This window comes from Python bivittatus, unplaced genomic scaffold (assembly GCF_059951505.1).
Source record: "Python bivittatus isolate LINGU-HERP-01145 unplaced genomic scaffold, Pbiv_v1 ctg000330_np1212, whole genome shotgun sequence".
Classification (NCBI taxonomy): domain Eukaryota; kingdom Metazoa; phylum Chordata; class Lepidosauria; order Squamata; family Pythonidae; genus Python; species Python bivittatus.
In genome coordinates, this window is record NW_028277058.1 from 41149959 (window position 1) to 41176519 (window position 26561).

General features: G+C 39.7%; 1 protein-coding gene across 1 annotated transcript in view; it reads left to right on the plus strand.

Annotated features, from left to right (window-relative positions):
- Window positions 1-24388: 24388 nt before the first annotated feature.
- Window positions 24389-26561, plus strand: part of LOC103062299 (synapsin-3) — a 69914-nt gene continuing 67741 nt past the window's right edge. The window contains exon 1 of the mRNA XM_088141085.1: window positions 24389-24528. Within this exon, the coding sequence (XP_087997211.1) occupies window positions 24505-24528 (24 nt within the window). The 5' untranslated portion in view covers window positions 24389-24504. The remainder of the gene's footprint in view (window positions 24529-26561) is intronic.

Sequence of the window (26561 nt, forward strand, 5' to 3'; positions counted from 1 at the left end):
CTTTAGGGTTTTTTTTGTTCTTCAGCTTCTTTTCTTTCATCTGTTCTAGCTTGCTTGCATCTGATCTTAGCATGCTGATCTTATTTTCCAACCTGATTTTCCACTTTGGTGGTGCACTGTTTGGCTTTTTTTCTTGTTTGTTGATTTTGCATCCAAGATATTCAGTTATAACTGCAGCCATGCTGTACATCAGTTGGTTTGTTTCTTGCAGTGAGCTGGTGCTTATATTTGATATTACCGTATTGGCATTGTTTAATACTTGTGCTAGCTTTTTCTTTGTAACAAGCTTCAATGCAGGCAACCTTTTTATGTTGCTTTTGTGCTGTTCTAGATGCTCAGTTATTCTTTGTTTCAATTCCTCTTGTTTTTTAGGGCTTTGTTCTTTCTGAGGAAAAGGCTCTACTGTCTGAGCTACCTCTGGCATGCTTCGATTTCTTTGCCTTTGGTAGACCTTTGCAGTTCTTCCAATTCTACTTCTGTGAATACTTTATTTCGTGTTATAAATTGACATTGATCTGCTAGCCTCTCTTCTGTTATTTGTGATTCTGGATGTTGTTCTTTCCAGAAGTGGTACATTCTTTTCAAATATCCTCTTCTTGTTGGGCTTGATTTGTAATAGCAAATCATTATTTCTTTGTTTTCAGTCTTTGTATATTTGCAATGGATAAACAACTTTTCTTCCAGTAGTTCTGCAGTTGCTGGCCCTGGTTGCTCAGCCAACAGTCCTGAATCCTGTAGCCTACTTGTCATCAGATGTCCAGGAGCTGGAACACCTAGTGCAGTCCTTGTTGACCCAGGCAACGACCAATCTGATGGGTAAATTACATCTCACCATATTGTTTATGGAGAGACACTCTTTGTCTGGCTCCTCTGATGGGCCCTGTCCAGTATGGCTGAACCTCTGGCATAGCTCTCATCCTCCACAGAGCATGCAAGCCCCACAACCACATCGAGGTAGTACCTTATTGCGGGATGATGATGATGATGATGATGATGATGATGATGATGATGATGACCCAGAAGGGGCAATGTTAATGGACAGAGAAAAGGTCTGATTTTTCCTTTTCTTTTTTGACTATGATTATAAATATTATAAATCCACACTATAACTACCCTTAAAGAAAAAGTACATTTGATGTAAGATCTAATTTAGCTGTATTTTTCTAGTTTCAGTGGAATATATCACTATAATTATGTGAGAGGAGAAAAATGGTCTAAAAGTGTGTGCATCCAGCTATTAAGTGAGTTACAGAAAACTGTTGAGCTACTGAATATTTAAAGTGACAACTGGCAAACAAGGGAAAGGGAGGGGAAGGAAATACCAGACAGGGAAGTGGCATGTTTGGCTTTCTAACAGCTTGGTATCCTGGAAGCAAACATTAGGATTAGAGAGCTGTGTGCCATATAATTTAAATAGTTTTTCAACTATGGTACATACATGTATAAGTATTCACAAACAGACTGCATACAAAGCAATAGAGCACTCAGATTCAAAACTCCTACTCCTAGACAGGAGGAAGCAGTCGCCTCATCGACAGATATTAGGGAATTACATCTACCAAATTGTTATATAATTAATCTTTTACTGGCTTACGGTTAAGAGGAGGTGTTTTGCTGAACTACTGGAACAACCATTTCTTTCCTGTACAGACACAGCCAAAGATCAGAACTGATAGTTCTAGTCACAGAAATCTTAGACTTAAGAATTGCAGGGTTGGAAGGAATATTTTGTAACTAGCTTGAGTAATGCCAAGTCCATTAAAAAGATTGTATTTCAGTTTAGCTAAATCTTGACTTGAACAATTTATAACATATGGGGGGAAATCAAATTTCACTATACATATTGTAAATCTCAGGATTATTCTGTATTTGGATTAAAAGCATACTACTGTAGTTCCATATCAGGTTTACTTGAAAAATAACAAGTTGTCCTATACAGTAAGGATGGAACACATCTGAGAACCTTGAGTTCTCAGAACTCAAGATTTCCAAGCACAAAAGCAAAATCAGAGATGGCTATTTAATTATCATTTTCCCCTCCTTCCTTGTGGATTTGGTCCTGTGCTAATTAGGATAGTAGTTTACTTGGACCAATATCTAATCCAGCAGGTTTCTTCTTTTGTTATTAATACTGGATATCTCATTTCCCCCACCCCCACCTCAAAGATGGTGATAAGTCCTGGACTAGTGAGGGAGTGGTCAAATCAGTCTCCCTCTTATTTCTTTGACATTCATTTTAATATTGGAAGAGCTGGTTTAACATTAAAGCATTCAAAATGTATTTCTTAAAGGCTTCACCAATTTCTTTACTGTGGAAAAAACAGATTTCAGATAAATCAGATATTGTACTTCAGAAAGGCTAGAAGAAGCGGAATTCCTGGATGCCTTAAGTCTGGAACAAGCAAGAGGTAGAGTAGTTAATAACGTTTTCCTTTCTGTTCCTTTGTGTGAACAACCTCTGCCTTACAAATATGTTGCAATTAAAATGTCTGAAATGCTTCATATTTTAAAGAATATTTTCAGACAGCTCATTAGCATTGGATTTGCCAATGAAGTTTAGGAGCAGGCATAGCTTCAGTTAAAGTTGAAGAATCTTATAAATACATCTTGAAAGAGATGCTGTCTCCTATGCTAAGAAGAAAAAGACATAAATAACTTTTGAAGGAGCACAGGTATCTTCCATAACATATTTGTGACTTATATATATTCTTAGAAACTTATTATCCAACAATAATAATATGCCAAAATGTATCCAGCCAAAATATATCCAAAATGTAGCAAAATAGTTGCCATTCATGCCATAGAAAGTACCACAAAACTTAGGAAAAGCCCAAGGTTTATGGAAGTACTTACATACTATACATACACACACAAATACACACAGCACACAATCCTTAGGCAAAATACTGTAAGGAGAAATGGAACCCAATACAATCCAACTAGAACTGAGTGTGCTCAGTAGTCAGAAAAAAAATGTGCTGATTATTGGAAAGGTTGGGGAATAGAAGGCTAAGTTTAATACCAGTTTGTCGATCTACTTCAGAGTCAGCTCTAAACCTGATCACTATGATAGTGTCATCTGGTTTGGGGAGCTGAGTAAATTTGCTTTTCATTCTGTACCAATTTATTGGAAATGGGGATGTGCAAAACATTTTGTGCATGAACCATTCCATGCACAAAGTGTCTGGTTTGGAATGGCTCATGTCTGAAGCAAAATATGTGTATTGCAGGTGTTTTGGTCTGTGCATGGAATGTAACAGGGCTGTTGAGTTTCAGGTAAAGTGGTTGGGGGGGTGGACCATGAAAAAAGCCAAGTATATTAGCAGCTGAGGAAACAGAGGGGAAGGAAGGCCCTGGGAGGATAACTGCCTCAGATAGTGACCATTCACAAATATGACAGTAATAAATGGCAGTAAACAGTAAAAAAAATCATTTTCTGACCAATGTGCACATTTATGCCCAAATGTCTGCACCTGACAACAACACACACCAGAGTGAGAGTAAAAGCTGGCATTGCTGCATGAGAGAACTTTATCTAAATGAGATGGCAGCAACCAGCAATTTTCACATCTCAGTCACATGATTCACTGAATGACCATGTCACTCAGTGACCATTTCGCTGGAATCAATTGCAGTTGCTAAACGAGGACTACCTGTATGAAGTTTGTTCCTTACTGCTGAACTATTGCAATGGTTTCAGGTAGACACACTAGTATACTGGCAGCAGTAGCTGAAGGGAGAAAATGAAGGCATTGGGAAGACCAGTATAGACCAGTGGGATATGCCACACTTGGACATCAGTGGAAGCTGATGGGAGGGAGAGAACGCATTGGGAAGACCAAGGTTAAATGAGTCAATGGGAAATGCCATGCTAGGATCTGCTTGGGGAAAGATGGAGAAAGAGAACTGTGTGCAACAGCCTTGGCCTAGTCTCCCTGTCCAGATTATGTTTCATCCAGAGCAACTAAAGTATGCTGTGTTTTGGTTCTGCCAAATCACGGCTGTTCCAAAATGATTTGGCCAAAAATCTGGAATATGATGGCTATATGTTATTGTACTCTTCTGTTCAGTTGGAAAGAGAGGGTGAATACTGGTTGCTTGTGGTATTCTTTGTGTTTCAAGGCTGGCGGAAATGAAAATGACGAGAGGTTGGTTTCAAACTGAGGAATTGAAGGATATATTCCTTAGTAGTGTAGAAGTATCCAGAGAGAATGAAATGGGTTACCACAAAAAGAACATGAGGGTAATGGAGTGAAACAATGAACAAGAATATGCCATAGTTCAGTAATAAGTTGCAGACCTCACTTATCCAGAAAGGGGATTCACATTCTGTTTCACTGAGCCAGATGGAATACTTTTTCCACTTTCAAACATAGCATTTTCCAGTTTCAAAACAACTAATAACTTTTGAGTAACTTGGGGAAAAAAATCCTTCCTTCCTTTTCCTTTTCCCTTTTTTGTACTATAGTATTTAATAGTTCTTCTATGAACATTTATGAGTGAGCTAGTGTTAAACTGCTATATCTTCTTGGTTTTGCTTTTTTGATATAGAAAGTGTTTTCAGTTTAGAACTCTAGTCATTATAACTCTGGGGACAATACTTTATTTCTAATATTTTTGAGAAAAAGATTTCTAGTAAAAAAACTGAGCATCTGTTTCCTCATCATTGTGGAATTTCCCCTTTCTCACCCCCCTTACATTTTTCAAATACTGTATAATGTGATGACAAGAGGATAGCAGATATACAGCCTGAAGCAAATATCACATCACTCAAAAATTTTCCTGTTTCTCTTGTATTAAGAGTATACACTGATCAAGAGAACACTGAAACACCTTTCCAAGGTCTTTACCTTGCCAAATATTCTATGTTTTTGCTAAATTATAGAGGATAATCTACTACTATAGGTGAAATCCTTCATGAATTTTAGCATGAAACATTAGTAGATTCTCAAATTATTGATATCTTTGAGATGGGATAGGTAGTTTGTATGCAGTGCTATCTTCGGTGTAATCTTGAATGCTTGCTAGAACAGAAAGGCAAAGTATGCATCAAATAAATATATTAGTTTTATGGTTATAAATTAAAAGCAGGAAAGCCCTGGAATTTGTCAAAAATGCTTTTATTAATACCATTTCAGTAAATATTTCTAAGGCAGTACTATAAGTGAAAGTTTTTTCTGTATGAGACCATGGAGGGAAAAATTAAATTAATTTATTGTCATATTCGTACTACCTAAATGTGCTTTTTTTAGATGAGCTGCCACAGAACATCATTAGAACTGATTTATCATGTTTCTATTTCATGAAACAGCTCTTGTTTAATATTTCTCATCTTCAGAGTTGGCTAGTCATATTCCCGAATGGTTTGTAAAGCATTACTGATGGTATACTCTTCAAGTGAAAAAACAGTGCTGTACGGAGACACACTGAACTTGTAGTGCTCACAGAACTTAGAGTGAGATTTCTGACTGTAGAATGCTCTTTTTTAAAAAATTTCTTCACTGCCACATATCACTATTGAACTAAACTTATGTCCTCCAAATATATTGGACTTCAGCTCCATAATCCTCAAGGCTATGATAGCTGGGAATGATGGAACTGACATTCAAAACAGCAGGTCACAGGTCAGAGAAGATTGAATTAAATATGTGATGCATTAGGTAGGGCTAGAAGAATGAGACAGAGCAGTGGCTCATATATAGTAGCGCGAGGCCAGCAGCACTGAGATATTGTGGACACACCTTTTTGCACCAAGTGATCTTTCCTACACACAAAAAATTTGCCTGCTGCTTGCCATCCATTTTCATGGAAGATTCATTTGTCAGCCCAGTTGGTTTCAGTATGCAGAACCAGAGGGTGGAATGGCATTATTTTTTCTTTTACTTCAAGCAAAAACAAATCTTGACCAGTTCTTCTTCTGTCAATCTTCACAAGACTACGTGAAGTCAGGTTCACAAGACAACTTTACTGCACAGCATAGGAAAGAGATAATGTTCATGAGAAGATTGAGCATCAAGTCCCCTCCATATCATACCAATCATTATTTATGAGATACAGTGCATTAAATTATTTTTCTTTCCAGGCTAAATTTGCATTTTTAGAGCAGTTTAGGTACTAATACTGTACAAATAAATTTATCATTATCTGGGTATGCAATATTTTCCACAACCTGGTCTGAGAACTATAGAATACAGGACAAGCAATGTAGCAAACACTTCTCCCTTCCAACACTGTGCTACCAACTCTTAGCATCTGCCACCTGAATCAGCTTCTTCACTCCACCTGGCTCTGGTTGCATGAATTCCTTTTGATTAGGAAGAATGAGATTAAACTTTGAGCTACAAACATTATGCATTATAGCAAAACATTTAAAAGCAATCTGGTTCATCTATACTTTGGTCAAGTTTATTCCACCATACCAGCACTCTACTCTTTCAACTACAAACATCTGCCTTGTCTTCAAGATAAAGAAGTATCTATGATCTTATTTTTTGTATTTGAGAGGAAAAACAAGTCCAGTAAGTTTATTATATTTCCATTGGGTCTTTCTGGGAAGCAATGAGTGATTTTGGAGATCTTGCCAGGATTTGTTCTCAGAAGACTTTTCATCCAATTCCAGAATCGATCAGTTTCCTATCAATAATTTGATCTGCATTTGTCCTAGACATATCTAGTTGGCTATGGATGTGTTGAAAATTATTTGGAACAAGTGCTTTGGACTTTGAATGTAAGTGTAGTACATCTCTGTTATTCATTAAAGCATGCTTATCTTTTGGGGGGGCTTCTGCATAAGTGTGAAAAAAGATGTTACTGATTTAATAAATCAAATTGTTAAAGCAGTATATATTTAAAACAACTCTTAAAGCCTGAAAAAGCTCACAGCTGAAAAAATGTACTATAATGAGAGGTGCTAGAGGTCCAAAGTGCTTCTTCCAAATAATTTTTAACACATGCACAGTTCTAATATTTGTCACTCAGAAGCTATATGTAAGAAAATATTGCCTAAATACTCAAGACCCTGCAGAGACTAGCACAAGGAAAGAAAAGAAATTGTATTGGATTTTACCTAATGATCCAGTACAATTTTCCATATCCTATTAAGGAGAGTATGCAAAATTATTACCATATGAAGGAAGCATCTTTCTCTATAGGTGCAATTGCATCATATCAAAGAAAGCTAAGGTTGTGAGCTGTTTTCATTTGGAAGTCTACAGCTATATTAGGACTTCCTGGTCACACTGACTACAGTTAAAAAGGGGGGGCGGAAATGACAAGGGATTTTTTTTCTGACTAGATCCATGTTACTGTGGGTGGGAAGGAGGGCTTCGGACAGAAGAGTACAATGAGTGGGTGTTTAGTTCCTTTCTTTTTTTATCAAGTGTTCTTCATAAACTTCAGCATTCCTTTTCTCTTTGCTAACTTAGTCACATGTGATTGGCCTCTTCTGTTTCATGCCAATTTTTTTGTCTCTCATGCTCACCAAACTATGTGAATGACAACATCTGTGTGGGTGTTGGTCAGAGATGATCCAAATCAAGCCTGCTTTATAGCCTGTGCACCTCAATGTGAACCTGAAGTAAATTCAGGAGCCAAGAGGCATGACTGGCTAGTTATAGAGTAATCAAGGACTATGCAACAGGAAGGCAATGTTTGAATTGAAATTACATCCACATGAAAAATAATAGTTAAGAAATTATTTTTAGGTTGGGAGGGGCAGAGTCTGTGGAGCACATTCTTTTCAAGTAGAAGATCCCACCCATTCAAACTTCTTCAAATGAGACCCAAGCAGCCACTGCCAGCCAATGTAAATGATACTGATTAAGATAATGACACTCACTGCTAACATATGAGCCTAGGAGCCAGTGTGGTTTGGTACTACAACCAGGGAAACCTAGATTCAAGTCCACCCTTAACCATGGAAGCTCGTTGGAAGACTCTGAGCTAGTCATTCTCCTTCATTTATCTCAATGGGTTGCTGTGGGGGTTAATTAGAAAAAGGGAATGCTATGTATCAGAACTATGCAGAGATCTGGATTCACGGGCAACATGTGATTTGAACTGCATGTGGGTGTGGGCCAGCACCTGCCAGAATCACCTTAAAGCAGCTGGATGTTTTCCTGGGCTTATGTGGCTGCTGGTATGTTATCTCGAAAAAACACATTTGGTTCAACTTTGTAAAGATTGTAGGAGGAGAACCATGTTAGTCTATGGTAGCAAAAAACAAAGAGTCTGGTAGAACTTTTCTGACTAACATTTGATTAAAAGGCAGCTAAAGCTTACTTTTACTTCTGATAAAGTAAAATCTTATATGTTTTAATAAAGTTTGTTAGCCAGAGAAGGTGCTACCAGACTCCTTCTGATGCTTAAGGTGTTCCAAATAGATGCCCTGCATGCACTCTGAATCATGCTGTGCACTTTGAAGCTGGATCATTGCCCAGAGGTCCTCCTGGACTCACAGCTCCTGCCCAATGAGCAGATGGCAGCTGTTGCTCAGGAAGCCTGAAGCCCTGGCTACATTTGGGCCAGGAAGTTAGGTAAGCTCTGCTGTTGATGTGGCTTTTCTGATTGGAATATATTGTTTACCTCGAGGATCAGGAGTCATCACTTGTAACTGTTGTTTTAATCCTTGTACACTACCCAGAGTAACTGTTGTGAGATGGGCAGCCATATAAATTATTTAAATAAATTAATTAAGGTTTTTTTTGGCAGAAGGAACTACTAATGCTGCCAGGTACAAGACAGTATTAATCCATTCAATCTTATTTTGCTTTATGAACTTTCTTGGGGGTGGGAGTGAAGACAACAGAAGAGGAGAGAAAATATAGGAAAAGTTACAAATGGAAGACAGTGCAATCTGGATTTCTAAAAAAAGTCAATAAATGAAGAAAGAGACAGACAGACAAATAGAAGCATCCAAGCAGCACATTTATAACTTCAGTTGCAGACTTGTGCAACTTGCAGTAAATAGAAGATAATATACTTAGAGTTGGTCTACTGTCACCCCACTTTGGGAGTGTGGCAGGGAATTGGCTGTGGGAATTGGGCAGGGAATTGGCTTAGAATTCAGGAAATAAAGCCCTCCATTCTCTATTTAACCCCTTTCACATCCTTTTTGGACATTCCAACCTTGAGTTTCCTGATGTCAGAGCTTAGAAAGGAATCTGAGAGGAAGATTCTACAGTTAGGAGGTTAGAGCTCCACTCTGAAGTTAAAGAGAGCCAATTTGGTGTAGTGGTTAAGGCACCAAGCTAGAAGCTGGGAGATGATGAGTTGTAGTACTCTCTCTCAGCCCTAGGAAGGAGGAAGGTGCGCGTGCGCACACACACACACACACACACAGAAGTTAGAACTCTCTAGCCTCACAGAGAATAATCCAATGAATCTTATGGTTCCAGGGTAAAGACTGAATTCCAGTGTAAAATGTGGAGAAGCTTTACACAGGAATCATTAGTATAATCATATACTAATTCTATAAATGGAGTATGTAATATACAGGTAGTCCTTGCTTAATGACCATTCATTCAGCCACTGTTTGAAGTTATGGCAGCACTGAATGAGTGATAGTTAGGCCCAATTCCCGAAGTTATGGCCGTTGCAGCACCCCCACAGTCATGTGATCAACATTCAGACGCTTGGCAGCCAGCCCACACTTATAACCGCAGGGGAGCTTCAACTCCCCCCACCCGCCTATCTCCCTCTTCATCTCTGCCCTTTTGGCTGTCCTGTGCTCCACTGGTCCTGCCACCCTGCGCCCTGCTGCCCCCAACTGACCTTCGCTATCTTTTTGCTCCCACTGCTGATGAAGCATGCCCAGCCTGGCCCTTTGCAAGGCAGCTGCTGGCTGCACGAGGCCTTCTTCCCAAGGCCGCATATGGCAGTTTCCTTATGAGACCTTGGGAAGAAGGCCTCATGCAGCCAGCAGCTGCCTCTCAAAGGGCCAGGCCAGGCACACCTCGTCAGCAGAGGGAACAAGAAGACAGTGAGGGTCAACTGGGTCAGCAGAGGCCTCAGAGTGCAGGGCAGCTATGGCTGGGGCTTTGCGCTGCGCTGCTGGGCTGGGGTGGTGGGGCTTCATGTGGCTGGGCTGGGGTGGCTGTGGCTTCGCAAGCAGAGGGCCTGTGGGTAAGCTCTGTCAATGCTGGGTTTGCCTCAACCCATCGCTGAAGCCTGCTGGCTGGTTCTCCAGGAGCGCTTCCAACGTGAGCTGTAGAGCATGCACTGGCAGCACACCTGGAGAACTGGTCTCTGGGCTTCAGCATGATGGAATATGCTGGCTCTTCATGAGGCTTTACAGGAGGAAGGAGGCAGCGAGCAGGCAGGTTGGCTGTCCACATGGGAATGTGCAGTGGGCTGAGACTGCTGAAGTGGGGCAGGCCCACCAGGAGCCCAGTGGCTGGGGTGGCAGCAGTAGCGGTGAGCCCAGTGCCGACAGAGCCCCCATGCCAAGGAGGAGGAAGAAAATGGTGAAGATCAGTTGGGAGCAATTGCGGGGGGGGGGGCTGCAGGGGTAGCCAACAGAGTGCAGAGCAGCCAAAAGGGCAGAGATTGGGGGGACATAGGCGGGTGGGGGAGTTGAAGTGGAGGCAAGCACAGCAAGGCAGGAGAAGTGTGAAGTTCTGGCATAACGATGGCATGGTCCTGGCCTAACAACTGCAACTGGAACTCCTGGAATTGCTGTTGGTAAGCAGTGCAGGCACGTGATGTTTTGCCTAACAACTGCTTCACTTACAGATGGAAATTCTGGTCCCAATTAAGGTCATTAAGCAAGGACTACCTGTATTGACAAAAACATTTTCCATCAAGATTGTAATTTCCAGTTCTCAGAGTACTATACTTCTATTATTGTTACATACAGTAGGTTTTGTTTCTATAGCAAATATTTTTCATTTCCTGATAAGTACTTTGATATTATGTGTGATTTCTTCAGTAAATACCCAACTCTAAATATTTTATTTCAGTATAAAAGATATAATATGTAAGAACTGATCTGAAATAATGGAATATGCCATTTAGAAAAGTAAGGGATTGGAATTTGCTTCTTTTCTTTTGAAGCAGAGGATACCATTTTTGCCATTATGTATATGGAATTAGTTATTAGAATATTCACCATCCAAACATAGAAAAATAATTATGATATGGAACATCTGGAGATTCTATCACAGTTATAACTTTTACTTATTGTCAGCATTTTGAGCTAAGCCAGGTTAGAAAACAAACTTTGCAAGGATTATGGGAATGCTACTTATTGTTGTAGGATATAATAACAGAATCTTAAAAATCTGCCGAATTTCCATCTGCTTCTTATATCAAACAGAATCAAGGCAGGGATATTTTGAGTTTCTTTCTTGCACCGTTTCCTTTCCTGGGCCTGAGTTACCTTTATTAGCTCTTAATTATCTCTGCATACTTTTGTCAAGATTATCTCTGCATTCCACTACAATTATAGAGATTAAGCTACTGAGAGAAAGAACTCTTTATGTCTGTACACTGCATTTTGTTTTCCAGTAAAAAATGTAAGGCTGTAGTACTGGGCATCCAGTAGTAATGTATGGCTGTGAGAGCTGGACCATAAAAAAGGCCGAGCGCCGAAGAATTGATGCCTTTGAACTGTGGTGCTGGAGAAGACTCTTGAGAGTCCCCTGGACTGCTAGGAGGTCAAACCAGTCAATCTTAAAGGAAATCAACCCTGATTGCTCATTGGAAGGACTGATAATGAAGCTCAAGCTCAGATATTTTGGTCACCTAATGCGAAGAGAGATCTCTTTGGAGAAGACCCTGATGCTGGGAAAGATTGAAGGCAAAAGGAGAAGAGGACGGCAGAGGATGAGATGGTTAGATAGCATCACTGAAGCAATGAGCATGAAACTGAGCAAACTCAGGGAGGCAGTGAAGGACAGGAAGGCCTGGCGCAATATGGTTCATGGGGTCACGAAGAGTCGGACACGACTTAACGACTAAACAACAACAAGTACTGGGCAGGAAAAAGAGATTTTTTTTTCTTCCCATTTTCCCAAATTTTCATATACATGGAAGCAGCAAAGCAGGGTTCGACATCTACCTGTCATAAAAAGATTATGAAAAGTACCTGATTATTGAACAGATGATGATGGAAAGTTTGAATAGAAGAATTTTGTTCAAGTCTTTGAGTCCAGTTCTTTTGGTGGATTGACATGGGCTTTGACACATAACTGAATTCTGCATAAGCAGGTACTATTCCTTTGTCAAAAATGTCAAAAGGTAATATTTATATAAAGGATTGTACAGTTAGTCCTCGGTTAACAACAGTAATTGGGAACAGCAACTTCTTCATTAAGCAACAGTCGTAAAGCACAATGTCATGTGACCGCGCTAACTTACAATGGCAGTTCTGGCAGTTCCAGTTGTTGTCATTAGGTGAATCTTATGCTGTCACTAGGTGAGACATCACATGATCACCATTTGCAACCTACTCCTGGCTTCACCACTGACTTTGCTTATCAGAAGCCGGCAGTGAAGGTCACAAATGGCGATCATGTGACCATGGGATACTGCAGCCATTGTGAGCCAGTTGCCAAATGCTGGAATCACAATCATGTGACCGCAGGGATTCTGTGACGGCCACAACTTTGAGGACCATTTGTAACTTCAAACAGTCACTGAACAAATGTCATTAACCGAGGACTACCTGTATGTGCTTTCTTAAAGCCAGTGGTTTGCTTCAACTTCTTCACTACTTTTATGCCACACTTCACTAACAGTGAATGATCTTTCAGAGCTGGCTGAATGCATTTTTTTCCCAAAGGCAAAGGACAAGATAGTGCCTTACAAAAGCTGAACAGACAAGTAACTTAATCAAATACTTGTTATGTGTGTCTGTCCTTCACCCTGCCTGAAACATTTAGTTTTATCTTTTCCTACAGGCCTTTTACTACTATTTCTTTCACATCTACTCTGATGGTATGCCTGGCTCTGCAACCATTATAATTCCATCTTGGACACAAAAGCAGTACATTTCTCATAATATATTTTATCTTTTACACAATGTCAAAAGGTCTTCCCATTATGGGGACTTATAACTATAGCTAGGCTAGCTGTGTAAGTTGACAGAAAATTAGCTGACTAAGCTGGAGGGAATGCTAGAAAGCCTTAGGGTTGAGTTCATCTGGGACAGTGTTGTCATGCTGACCAATTAATTATTATTCATTAGTCCCAAGAGTGGAAGTCCTACATTAGTAACACAGTCATACAGAGGAAACTCTCATTATGGTTTTTCCTTCCTTCTCTAATCTATAGATTTAACAGTAGGGCATTAACTTTAAAGAAAGGTTTTCTTTCACTTTCACCATTACTTCTAGAATCACACAAACTTTTTCCTTAGTTTCTTCTAACCTGGAAGATTTCCACATGGCATGGTTTTCATCTTATTTCTATCTCCCTCCTATCCTTCATTGTTAGTTGGAAGCCAACCTTCAGACTATTTTACTTCTGATGTCCTTGAAAACACTGAGCGAATTAGTTTTCCTTCTAGATAGGAGAGCTGAAGAAACAAGATTCAATCCATCTCCAGTGTACTGAACTGGGACTATTCTTGGGGTAACAAAAATCTTCCACCCTTCAGTCTACATGAAAGGAAAACAATTGCTAGGAATATACACACAGACATATTTTCAATACATGCTGTGTGCATTTGACTGGTTATTTGCATAAATAAATACATTAATGAGCAGTTGTTCATACAGAAGTCACCCTGATATAATATTCCTATTGTTTCTATTAAAAAGCCCTTGCTAGCCCTGCTTTGGATGGTTAGTCGGATGTTTTTTGTAATAACTCAGACCTTTGCTGTAAAGTATTTTGCTCGGGGCTAGAGACAGGCAATTTGTTTCAGGCCTAACTAGATTTTCCTAATGTTATCCATGTAAAAGTATTGGGCAGCAATTTTTCCTCCTTAATGGTTTTTTTTTCCCTATGTGTGTAAAAAAAAAAAAGAAAACAAAAACAAAAACAAAAATAATAGTGGAAAATTACAAGAATGTTATACTGTAAGAGAAAGATTATGATGTCTAAACCCACATACACTTATGAGCAGGGCAAATTAAAATTAAAAAGACACACAGAAGGAGATTCCTTAAGACCTGGTTGAGTTTTGGTAGAAAACTGTATTATAGCTATATATTGGTTCCACACAGTTGTAGCACTTTATTACAGTCTTTGAGCAGCCCAAAAAAACAAAAAGAAAACAAATTTTGAGACAGCAAGTAAAAACCACAATAAAAATCATTATAAAACTGGGGTGGTCAAGTGTGATATAAAACAAAATAAGACACGCTAAGAGAAATAAAATCACACTGATGACATAGTAACAACTGTAAATAAGATCGATCCGGGTGGTACTGGTAAGCTGAATGGATGTAGTGTCATTAGGTGTAACTGGGCATCTTTGTAATGGGAGCAATATAGTAGAATGTGGGTTAATGTTTCAGGAACTCCTTCACCACAGGGACTAAGTCTTTGTTCAAATGGGATAACCCATAATTTCCCCTCAAGAACAGCTGTTGCATTAAATCTTGCCAGGGTTAGGGCTCTTCTGAATTTTGGAACCATTATTTGACATATAGCTAGCTTGAAAAAATATGAATGACTGTCCAAGAACACATATCTAGGTATGGCAGTCAGGTCTAAATCCTTGGCACATTGTTGAAGGGCTGCCTCTGCATGCTTATACCCCACCATTAGGATTGCACTGAGTGAGAAACCACAGCACTTCACTTTCTTATGCAGTGTCCTACCCTACGATGAAACAAAGTCATCCCAGTTGCATGAAACGCTATCCCTAAATACTTGAAGATTTCAACTACAGTGGGAAGGAATTTAGAACTTAATACATACGTTTCTCAGTTGTGAAGATTGTACATCCTTAAGAATACATTTTTACATGAGAAACTACCCTGATTTGCTTCATGGCTATTAAGAATGCAAAAATCAAATTTTGAAAATGAAGATAAGTTTTAAAGCATTTTTATCTAATCTTTGGAGTTCTGTGTAACTGGTTGTTTGGAAAGAAAAAAACTATGTAGTTTTAGTTTGCTGGAATGAAAGACATCCTCACAAAACAAGACTTGAGACTGGCATCCCTAAGTGGAATCTTTTTGTCATGGCTAATGCAGAAGCAGATATGAGATCCCTGTACAGAACACTGTGCCTGTGTCTACATCCCAACACCCTATCTTTTCTAGTCCAGACTGTTTCTCACAGCAATGTTATTTTATTGTCCTCTCATGAGATATATACATGGCCCTTGGGAAATGAGGGCCACTACCTTGCCTGGTGCAGCTTTCAGAAACAGCAGCCCAACACAAGGCCATAAATGGATTACCATTAATGAGGGCTCACGTGCTATCCCGTAAATCTTTACGTGCTTGTTTGTTTAGAGGGTGGAGATGCATGTTATTGGAGGGTGGAACAGTGTAAAGGGAAGGTTAGTTATGATTTCAACACTGCATTAGATGACATCAATGCTTCTTAAGCATTGAATGCTTAAGAAGCAAGTCACTGACAGAAGGAAGACTGGCTAGATTTTCACACACAGCTGTACATTTTCTTTATTCAATTACCCAAGAGTGATGCTGGTTAAAAAAATATGTTAAATGTGTGATATAGAACGGCCATAATATGCTATTGTATATTTGGCCAGAAACTACCCATGCATCTAGTCCAAGGCACTATTGTCTAATCAAAGTCTCAGGAACCATTTTTTAATTGGGGTTTCTTTGCCACAGATACTGGAAGTCAGCTAGAGTGGGACATTGTCCATAGTACTACAGTTTCCTGTTCCTAATTCAGCACAATGTAAAGCATGTTAAAGTATCTGCTTTTTGTTTTCCATTTGAAATTATTAGGTTACTGTTCATATTGCTAGGCAGCAATAGCTCAATATCACTTTACAGGAATAGGTAGTTAGCCAGCAAACATGACAAAATGTTAGTTTTGCCACTTGTGATTGCATGTGGGTTAACTATGAGGTGTCAGAACAAAGCACCCAGAACTGAGATTATTTTTCTTTATACCATTAAGAATTGGTCAAGAGATGGAGTTGCAGTTATGGCAGCTAGCTAAATAAGAAAAACCTCACACTCCAAATCATTATTTTGGGTGAGCATTTTCTCTTGGGTGATAACTAAAATGTTTTTAACTTCCTCTTTATGTACTTATCTCAGTTCTATTCCATGGGACCCTTCACCTTGGTTTAACCCTTTGCCTAACACTGTTGACTTTTAACGCATCTATCTTGTGATGATCAGTGCTCAGAAATAAACTATCTATCCATCCATTCATCCATCCACTCACCTATTTCCATTTCATTTCCCACCACTTGTAAACTGCTGCATTTCCATTCCCACAGGCTTGATTTTGCTATAGCAAGGTTTTAACTACTAGGATCCTCTAGGATTTCAGGCACTTATCTATTTATTTTACTAAGTTTTTATGCTGCTTCAACCAAATATCAGCTCTTAGCAGTTTACAATCCTACTATATATAAAAAGAATTAAGACAAAAGAAATAACAACCCCATAAAGCAAAACAGTAACTAATCAAACTAATCAAAATCAAGGAACAACACCAAGATTTATCAATAACACCTATAAAATAGGATGGTAAGAAGGCCATCTTGAAGGCCTGTTACAATAACTATGTTTTTATCACTTTTCTAAATCCCTGTAGGATTTGGGATTTAATCAAACTTTGGGGTGGGGGGGTACTATTCCAGAGTAGTGGGGCAGCTATAGAGAACCACTTGGTTCTGAGATCTCTGACATTCTTTTAAGGAGGGAAAATGGAAGGAGACACCTTTCCTAATTTGGGGAAGCAGGCAGAGACAATGTGAAAAAGGTAGTCCCATATACTGTATATCCAATTCTGGAGCCATGAAGGGCTTTAAAGGTGAAAAACAGCACGTTAAATTTTCCAGAGCTCATTGTAATAGTGTCCCCCTCATACCCCAACTGGTATTTTGTAGTTGACTGTTCCAGCCACAGAGGTCATTTTCTTATAGCACCCATGACAATTCCAAATATATTCACCAATCCTATAATGTTGGAAGTTTCTAATATAAGCAAATCTATGGTGTGAATCATGCTCCAGTTTGAGTCCTACAAGAGAAATTACAATTTCAGGTATGATTTGATATTTAATGGGTAGGTTGCAGCTGGTCCTAAGGCATATTGCAATAATAGAAATCAATTGTAAGACAACATCTCTTGCAAGGTAAGGAAACCAACAAAAATATGTTTTCTCTTTGTCTTCAACAGCTATAGTGTGCCATAATATATTAGGTAGATATTGGGAAGAAACCGCTTGGTCCAGAATTAGAACTCAGAGTCTCCTTGGGCAATGAAGAATTACCAAGTACTGGAATGACTCCATTCATTTAATCAGGCCACTATTTTCAATGGGATATGGAGTCTCTGGTGGTGTTTGTTTGTTTGTTTGTTTTTAACTTTTCAGGTTCTGGCTTATCTGACTACTGACTTGATCAGTAGTTTGACTATCTCATCTTGGTGGCTTCTGACTAGTTGGATGCATGTGCTCAGTTCTGACACTGGACTGTAAAATTCTGATCAAATTCTGACTATTTGTCCACATAAAAGCTGTGTTAATTTATATGTAGCAGTCTTTTTTTTTAAAAAAAAGGGTATATCTGAAGGTGCAGTAAAAATTAGAAAACTAAGCTAGGTGAACCAGTAGCAACTGGAGGAGTAAGTTTAGACAAAATGGGATGACAGGCCAGGAAGTAGGGCTGTTTTGCCAGACAAGGTAATTGAGTATCCCTGTCCTAGATGACAGTTCCATAAAATAGCAGTAGCTTATATTAATAATTCCAGTGACAAAATGTATTTTTCTAATCAGCATGAAACCCTACACCATCTCAAACTCTGAGAACTCACCCAGTTATTTGCCTTGCAAGATGAAAGGAGCTGTGGAATGTGCTGGCTTCAAAATGGAGTCCCTGTCTTGTCAGCATTTTAAGGGGTTTCCTGCTCCAGTAGGTTCAAAGAGCAATTACAGGCTCCAGCAAAAGTACAGCAAATAGAAAACAGATGGCCTGGCTCTCCCCAAACCCTGGAGAATACGCCAAAGCTAGACCCAAGACCATTCAATAAGCTGAAGGGAAACGTCTCTTCCTTCACTCCCAAGGCTGCAGGAAGTGCTGTTACACTGAGGGAGAAATTCAGTGGCCAGACCTTTTTTGTACACTTATCTCAGAGACCAACATTGAAGTCCACAGGGGAGGATGAGTTGATAAATGATACTAAAAGCTGCTTTCTTTCCTACTTCCATGTCACATTTCCCTCATAAATTCTTTGACAGCCAAGAATGGGAGGGCAATCTTTAGTTGTTCTGTATATGCTTGTAGCTAAGTTTTAATTCCAGTTGTTGATTAAGGGCTCTACATACACTTTTCTTTTAGATTTGCTATCCCACCTTTATTATTTTGCAACTCAAGATAGCAAATATACCTAATACTCCTTCCTCCTCCTATTTTCCCCACAACAATCCTATGAGGTGAATTGGGCTGAAAGAGAGTGACTGGCCCAAAGTCACCTGGCCTAAGATGGGACTAGAACTCACAGTCTCCTGCTTTCTAGCCAGGTGTCTTAATCATTAGGCCAAACTGGGTCTTACTTTGCCATGGAGATGAGTATATAGTAATTTAAGCAGCATGTGACCAATGATTTGTCTTCATTTCTCAAATGCAGTTTTCACTTCCAACCCTCATATGTAGGATATGTAGGATGGTATGAGGACTCCTGCCTTGGGCAGGGGGTTGAACTAGAAGACCTCCAAGTCCCTTCCAACCCTATGATTCTATGATTCCGAATTAAAGTTAACGCTAGCATGTGGCTGTCCAATGAATAGAAGCTCACAACCTCCTTGGTAATTGGGTCCACTGTCAAGATTTTCTTACTGTTGGGAAGTTTTGTTTTAACACCAGATAAGAAACTCTCAGAAAGCTTCAGGTTATAATATAATTTCTCTGGACCCTTTCTCTTATACAAGCTTTGGCCTGTTTTCAAAAATTGGAGTTTTGTATAGTGTGCTTTTAGACTATTTTGTTTGTGTCCTTTCCATCTTTGGCTGCCTAATTTCTAGTTATAGCCAGACATGGCTGCATAGTATCAATATATGGAGTGCTCAGAAAATGCTTTTAAATACTGCTGCTGGAATTGATTTCGCTGTGTACTTTGGAGGGCAGAGACTTAAGTCATTAATTCATCCATGTTCTGCAAGTTTTAGATCCCATGCAGCAGCATTCCCTTCCACCATCCCTGCTGAGACCTCAGGGCCTCTTTTTATGGTGATGCTTGTCCCTTTCACCTGCTGTCAGCGTGTCCTCTTGCCAGTCAAGAATCTCTAGTTCTTACAAGAGAGCTATTGCATAAGGAGGTACACATCTGTCAGACCCATAAAATCCCAAGTGCCAACATCTTTGTACAAACACTCTCATCCTCACTGTGTACAAGCTGTGGAAAAAGATTTCTTTTTTGAAAAAAGCCAAAAAAAAAAAAAGTGTGGGTTGGAATTAATGGGAAATGTCATGTGTTCTGGGAAAACTGAGCTCGCTTTTAAAACTCTTGGACGTAGTACAAAGAGCCAATCATTTACTAAGCCTTTCCCCGTCTGCTGAAGATTATAATGACTGAATGGAAAATAAATAAATGTGCCCAAACTTTAACCAAAAGGTGGCAAACATTTGTAGGAGGTGGAGCTAAAGTTGCCAGGTGTTGCACGGGATGGTTTAAAAGCTTCCTTGCTTTTTCATGTTTGCCATACAAAAACAAACCAAAATATACAAATTGCTCAAAAACTGTGGCAACAAGCTAATGTATGCAAGCAATAGATTTTTTCTCACTGAATAATCTGCCTTCAGCTCAGATATTGCATTGTTTTCATGTGTAATGAACACAACTGTGAGTCTGCCCTTTTAGTCCCTCCCCTCATGCCCTCTCATATGTATGATTTGCTTGCTTGTATAATTGTTATATTCCATACATTTTACTCTTCTTCTGAAAAACTCAGAGGAGTGTTTTAGCTTCACAAGCCCTGGGCCCAATGTGATTTGTTTCTTAACTGAGGGCAAAATTAGTCACATCTGGCACAATTAGATGCTACTAGTTCTATTATACAGTCAATGGGTGCATCACAGCTATCCCAACCTGGTATCTTTCCCATTAATGTGTTGGGATTACAATGCCCACATTCCCTGCATGTACTGAGATCAAAGCAACTCAAGTTATTGCTGATTGATTGGAAAACCTGTCATTGGCATGTTTGGGATTCAGTCAAACAGTATTTTTTGTCTTATGTTTTGGGAAACATACACAAGACATTGAGTACTTTTGGCACAGCATGGACCCTGTGATTACTAATGCTGCTGGCTGGACTTCTAGGTTGATGTCATTCCTTCTGCTTAAATCTGTAGGAACATACTGTTAAGCCACTGCTCACCAAACCTTTGTTTTAGTTGGGCAAAATTAGTTTAGCTCATTGCGGCTTGAAGACAACTTCTTCCCTTGTCTAACCACAGTTGGCTTTGTGAATTCAACTGGCTATATCCACACTTGTTTTGCAGCACTTGACACATTCCACAAATCACTCCTGGGTTCCACTGCAGGCTGTACATTGCTTTGTGTTTGTTCATTCCCATCTAGAAAGAAGGCTGTTCCGTACAAAATAACAAACTATTATTATTGTGCATAGAATAGTCTTTATTATCTGTTGTTATTATTTGCCCGTCAGAGTGATTTTTCTTCTCCCTTATAATTTAAGGAAAGTAGAATTCATGCCATTTGCTTATAATGACTAAAGCAAGTTCAGATCAGGATGTTGCTGCACGCCAACAAGCAAAGCAACAGTTCTCCCTACCTCAGATCCACTCCAGCAGGTAGAAGCTGACATTTTTAAATTTTGCAAAATATCATGATACACCATTTTAATTTCCCACAATTCTCCTAGCACTGGCTGAAGGGATGGTAATTTAGCTCCAGTTAGACTATTGGTGTTACTAAGTAAATCTTCAGGGAGACTTCTAACAAGGGAAGAACGTTGGCCTTCCAGATCTGGGCTGCATGAAACCAGTGGCTACTAGATGGGGGCAAATACAGTGGTACCTCGGGTTACGAACTTAATCCATTCCGTGACTCTGGTTGCAACTCGAATTGGTTGCAACCCGAGGCAAATTTTCCCATAAGGTTCAATGTAAATACGGTTAATCCGTTCCGCCCTCCGAATTTGGTCGCACCCCAAGGCAAATTTCCCCATAAGGTTCAATGTAAATACGGTTAATCCGCCCTCCGAATTTGGTCGCAACCCGAGGCAAATTTCTCCCATAAGGTTCAATGTAAATATGGTTAATCCGTTCTGAAACATATGCATTTTATTTTTAAACCTCAAAAACATGAAAAAAAAGTACAGTACAGCATAGTATGAAGAGGGAGAATGGGGTTGGGAGGCAGTTATTGTTTGGAGGGAGAGTCCCCCTCCAAAAGGACATCGGGGAGATCTCCTTCAGGGGTTTCCTCTCTTCTTTGCCTCTTAGCTGCAGGCTCAGTTCTGGGGAAAAACCTGTCTAAAGTCAGTTGTTTTTTCCTGTGCTGCATAACCCTCCGGAAATGAGAGAACACATTATCATGGATCATCATTATTCTTGCCAAGCCTGCTCTGCATTTTCTTTGGAGCCATGCTGAAAAGCACACCAAAAACCTTCCAAAACGCCACAAAACACACCACAAGCCTCACCGAACGTCTCCTTGCTACCGCGATCTCGCCCACAGGAAGCCACGACCGCGTGGCAGCAGGGAAAACGGCCGCGGATCCAGTTCACAACCCGAGTAAATTTTTGCAGCCGGAGCTGGTTGTAACCCGAAAAATTCGTTAACAGAGGCGTTCGTAACCCGAGGTACCACTGTAGTTATAGTTGTTGGTCTCTTTTGCTGCCATCTAGTGGTCATCTGTATGGCTGGTGTGGGTCTTCCGGGCTGTGTGGCTGTGTTCTGGAAGTTTTGTTTCCTAACGTTTCGCCAGCATCTGTGACCGGCATCTTCAGAGACAGGAGCAGTTCTCTCTGTGCCCAGGATGATGTGACTCTTTGTGGGTATTTATAGAGATCTGAAGGGGGGATTGGGGGTGTGGGGGGGTTAGGGGGTGTGGGGGTGTGGGGGGTTTGGGTTAACGAGTGGCTGCTTGTTTTGGTGTCAGAATATGTATGTATCTTCCTGGGGATTAGGCAGGGTTTTTTCTTCTATTGAGTTGTTAATGAGTGGCTGCTGGGGGTGATTAGTATATTCATTGTGTGAACTGTTCACACGTCCTGGTGGTTGAGCTGAGTTCGTCGACCTTTTGCAGGCTGTATTTTTCAGGATTGGTAGCCAGGTTTTGTTGATTTTTAGACTCTCCTCTTTTTTATTGAAGCTGTGCTGGTGTTTGTGAATCTCAATGGCTTCCCGGTATAGCCTGGTATAGTGGCTGTTGGTGTTGTCCAGTATCTCTATGTTTTCAAATAGGATTTTGTGTCCAGTGTGCTTGAGAGCATGTTCAGCTACTGCAGATTTTTCTGGTTTCTGTAGTCTGCAGTATCTTTCATGTTCTTTTATCCTGGTCTGGATGCTGCATTTTGTGGTCCCGATGTATACTTGCCCACAGCTGCATGGTATACGGTATACTCCTGCGGCAGTGAGGGGATCTCTTTTGTCTTTTGCTGATTTTAGCACTTGTTGTATTTTTCTGGTGGGTCTGAAGATTGTTTGGAAATTGTGTTTTTCCATCAGTTTTCCCATGCGGTCTGTGACCCCTTTGATGTAGGGCAGAAATACTTTGTTGGTGGGTGGCTGTTTTTATTCTTCAGTTGCATGTTGTTTTCTTGGTTTGATGGCTCTTTTTATTTCATTCCTGGAGTAGCCATTCGCTTGTAGGACCCAATTAAGGTGGTTAAGTTCAGAGTTTAGGAATTGGGTTTCGCAGATCCAATTGGCACGATCCATGAGGGTTTTGATAATGCCTCTTTTCTGACGTGGGTGGTGGTTGGAGTTTTTGTGTAGGTACCGGTCTGTGTGGGTGGGTTTTCTGTAAACTTTGTGTCCTAATTTGAGGTCTGGTTTGCGTATGATCAACGTGTCTAGAAATGGAAGTTTGCCGTCCATTTCTTTTTCCATGGTGAATGGTATATTGGGGTGGATGCTGTTTAGGTGGTTCAGGAACTTCTCTAGTTCTTCTTCATCCTGACTCCAAATTGCGAAGGTGTCATCCACAAACCGGAACCAGACTGTTGGGGTAACGGGTGTGGTTTCTAAAGCCCGTTTTTCAAAATGTTCCATGTAAAAATTTGCTACGATTGGGCTCAGGGGGCTTCCCATGGTGACGCCATCCATCTGTTCATAGATCATCTGTATGTTTGCAAGCTGGTAAAAGATTACAATTGGGAACCATATCTGTTTGTTTATATGATTTATATACTGGTTCAATCTAACAGGGTTCTAAGAGATGTATAATGTTGACAGCACCATCGAGTCTAAAATAATCCCTGCTTATTGCTTATGTACATGAAAGTCTCTTTACCTACCTATGGCCCACATCATAAGTTATATAAAATTAGTTTTATATTAGTTATATAAAATTAATTTGCCTGTGTTAAATTGTCCGTACACACTAATGCTGGTAAGTTTTTAGCTAAACCTTTTGGATTCAATATGAGATGTATGACTTTTAATAGTTGCAGAGAAGAGTATTGCATAGGGACTACTTTTGATGTCATAATACTCAAGTGACAGAAGTAGCTGCACCTCCTAAAATGTTCCTTTCCACTCAACTAGTGTGGACATCGCATCTTTGCCTTATTTTGAATCTTGTTTACATTCAGTCCTACAATTTCTTAATTCTATAGAGACATTTTCATCTTATTTCTTTTCTAAGAATATCAACAAGACAAACATGCATCTGTAATAGAGACAACTCCATGTATTGCTGTAGTTGTGACTTTGACAATGTAAGCCAGTCAAAAACTGCCTCCAGTCAAAACTTCCAGATCCCACATTCCAAACAAAGAGCATTCCACCACGCTTGGCTGATGTTATTTTCTTTTTGGCACGTGGACATACACATGCATGCACTCTAGTGTCCACAGCGGTCCGTTCTGAGGTTTCCTTTAATGATGGGAAACACATGTTTTGGATATGTTACTGTTGTACTGTCCCTAAAATAAGAAAGAAAACAAGAGTTCATGTGAATCATTGCAAGAAGCCCCATTGTCAGTTTTTTAATCATGTCCTGTGTGAGGTTTCCTCAGCTAATTCCAGAGACTTTATTCAAGCAGTCATGCCATGAGATAAAACCCTACAGAACGGCTCCAAGCACTTTTCTCTTGGCTTTTAAGTTTTTTTCTCATGCAGCCTGTTGACTGAATGACTCAGAGATACTGTGGGCTGTATCATCCTTCTGACACCCAGATTTCAGGAATGGGAAGAGGATCTGATGGGAATACGAAGGTGGAAAGTTGTATGTACTTTATGTTAAGAATGTATCCTTTATTAACAAATAGGTTCCCTCTGCAACAGAGGAAGGAGAGGAATGAGCTATTTATATCTGTTCAATAATTCTTAAAATTAACCAACGCAATTCCTTTCTCCCTATGTTCACAACTATGTATTTCCTAATTTTGAGCTTTATATAATCAAATGCTTTCAGGACATTGTGTTAAAATTAGAGTTATTCTTGTTTAGATGTTGTTCCTATTTAGGTGAAATTGCTGGACAAATCTGAAGACTAAGGCCTGTCCACATTTTTTTCAGAAAGCCCTGAGATCATCTGCAACCTCTTACTATCCTTAAGTAGAAGCTTACAATGCAATCTTATGCATGTGTATTCAGAAGTCATTCCTACCTTTTATGGGACTGCTTCCATTCAGTTGTGACCTCAGAGCCTTTCCCTTCTACTGACTCAGGATAAAATTTGCTGTCTCTTTTGTCACTCACTATTCTGCCTCCATTGTGTTTCTTCCACATCACTGTCAAATGCTTTGTCCTGACTGGTGAGTGTACTGCTTATTATAATGATTAGTTTTCTTCTCTGGCTTTTCAACACCTCACCAACCAGCAATGAAAGCCTTCCCCAGTGAAGAGACTGCTGCAGGAATGGCAAGGCTCTGACTTCAGGATTCTATCTGGGTTTCTCCAGGCTGGTTGGGAGGCCTCCCCCTCACACCTTTGGACATCTCACCATTTAAAATAATGTGAATTAAAGAAATATAATGGAAGATATCAGGACAGAAATAGCCCTCATGAGAGCAACAGACCCTTCCATAATTTAACAACTATCTAGGCCCCCAGAACCAGAAAACCAAAATTGCTGGGCAACTATGTTCTTACTTCACATGGAGGGGTAGTTACTGAAACTGACTAATACAAGGAAACTGAAAAATAAGCAACAAAAGCCCATTTCAACAGTCCACATTATTTTGTGGACACTGCAAGATGGGCTACTGCAACTTAAGATAAGGATACTTTTCAGAACACTGTTACAAGTGAATGGCCATGGTCTAGTTTTGTTTTGTCCTTACATTTTGCCAGCAGCTGTGAGATGCTTTATGATATACCTTTCAGCAGCTTACAAGCAACTGAACTGGGCTGATTGGGCTCTTGTATTTGAACCTGGCAATTTGATCTCTGATTGGTCCATGTTTAGGACCAATCAAAGTCCAAGAAAGCTGGTTCCTGATTGGTTCCTCATCTAGGTAGATTTCCAATTGATCTATTTTGAAGCCAACCATGATTGATGCTGGCCATGAAAGCTTATACCAGTATACTGTTACAAGTACCAATAGAGGTGAATATGTGTAGCTCAGGGTTGAACTGTAGAGTCCTTGGGGTTCTCTGAGCTTGGTTCTTTTCTTGCAAACATTTCATTACCCGGCTAGGTAACATCTTCAGTGCTAAAATGGGCTGGGGTTTGCTCTCTATTTATGTGCTGTGGCCTGCCTTGCCAGTGCTGGGGGGGGGGGGCGGTTTGTTTTGCTCCTCTGGTAGTTCTTTGATTGGCATATGTTTGCTGTTTGATTGTGTGCCTGGTGGTAACCTTTGCTTATCTGGGTGATGATTGCTGGTGATGATTGCACTTTTGAGCATATAATAGTCTCGCTACAGTTGTCATATATAAAAACAAAATTCTATTGCTTGCCATTAGTCTCAAAAAAAAAGTCTCTGGTTTCAGTTGTACTTTAACCTTTAAAATCTTCTGAATCAATGCGTGTATTTGTACCCAATTTTTTTTAGCTTTTTTACATGCCCACCAAACATGATAAAATGTGTCTTCATGTTGTTTACATTTCCAGCAAAGATTTGAAGTACCTTTATACATTTTAGACAATTTATCTGGTGACAGTTATCAACAATACATTATTTTATAAAAATTCTCATTAAGGCTAAAACGTAATATAAATTTCAGTCTTTTCAACCACATATTTTCCCATTGGTCCATTTGTATATTATAGCCAAAATGTTTACCCCATTTTATCATACATTCTTTTACTTGTT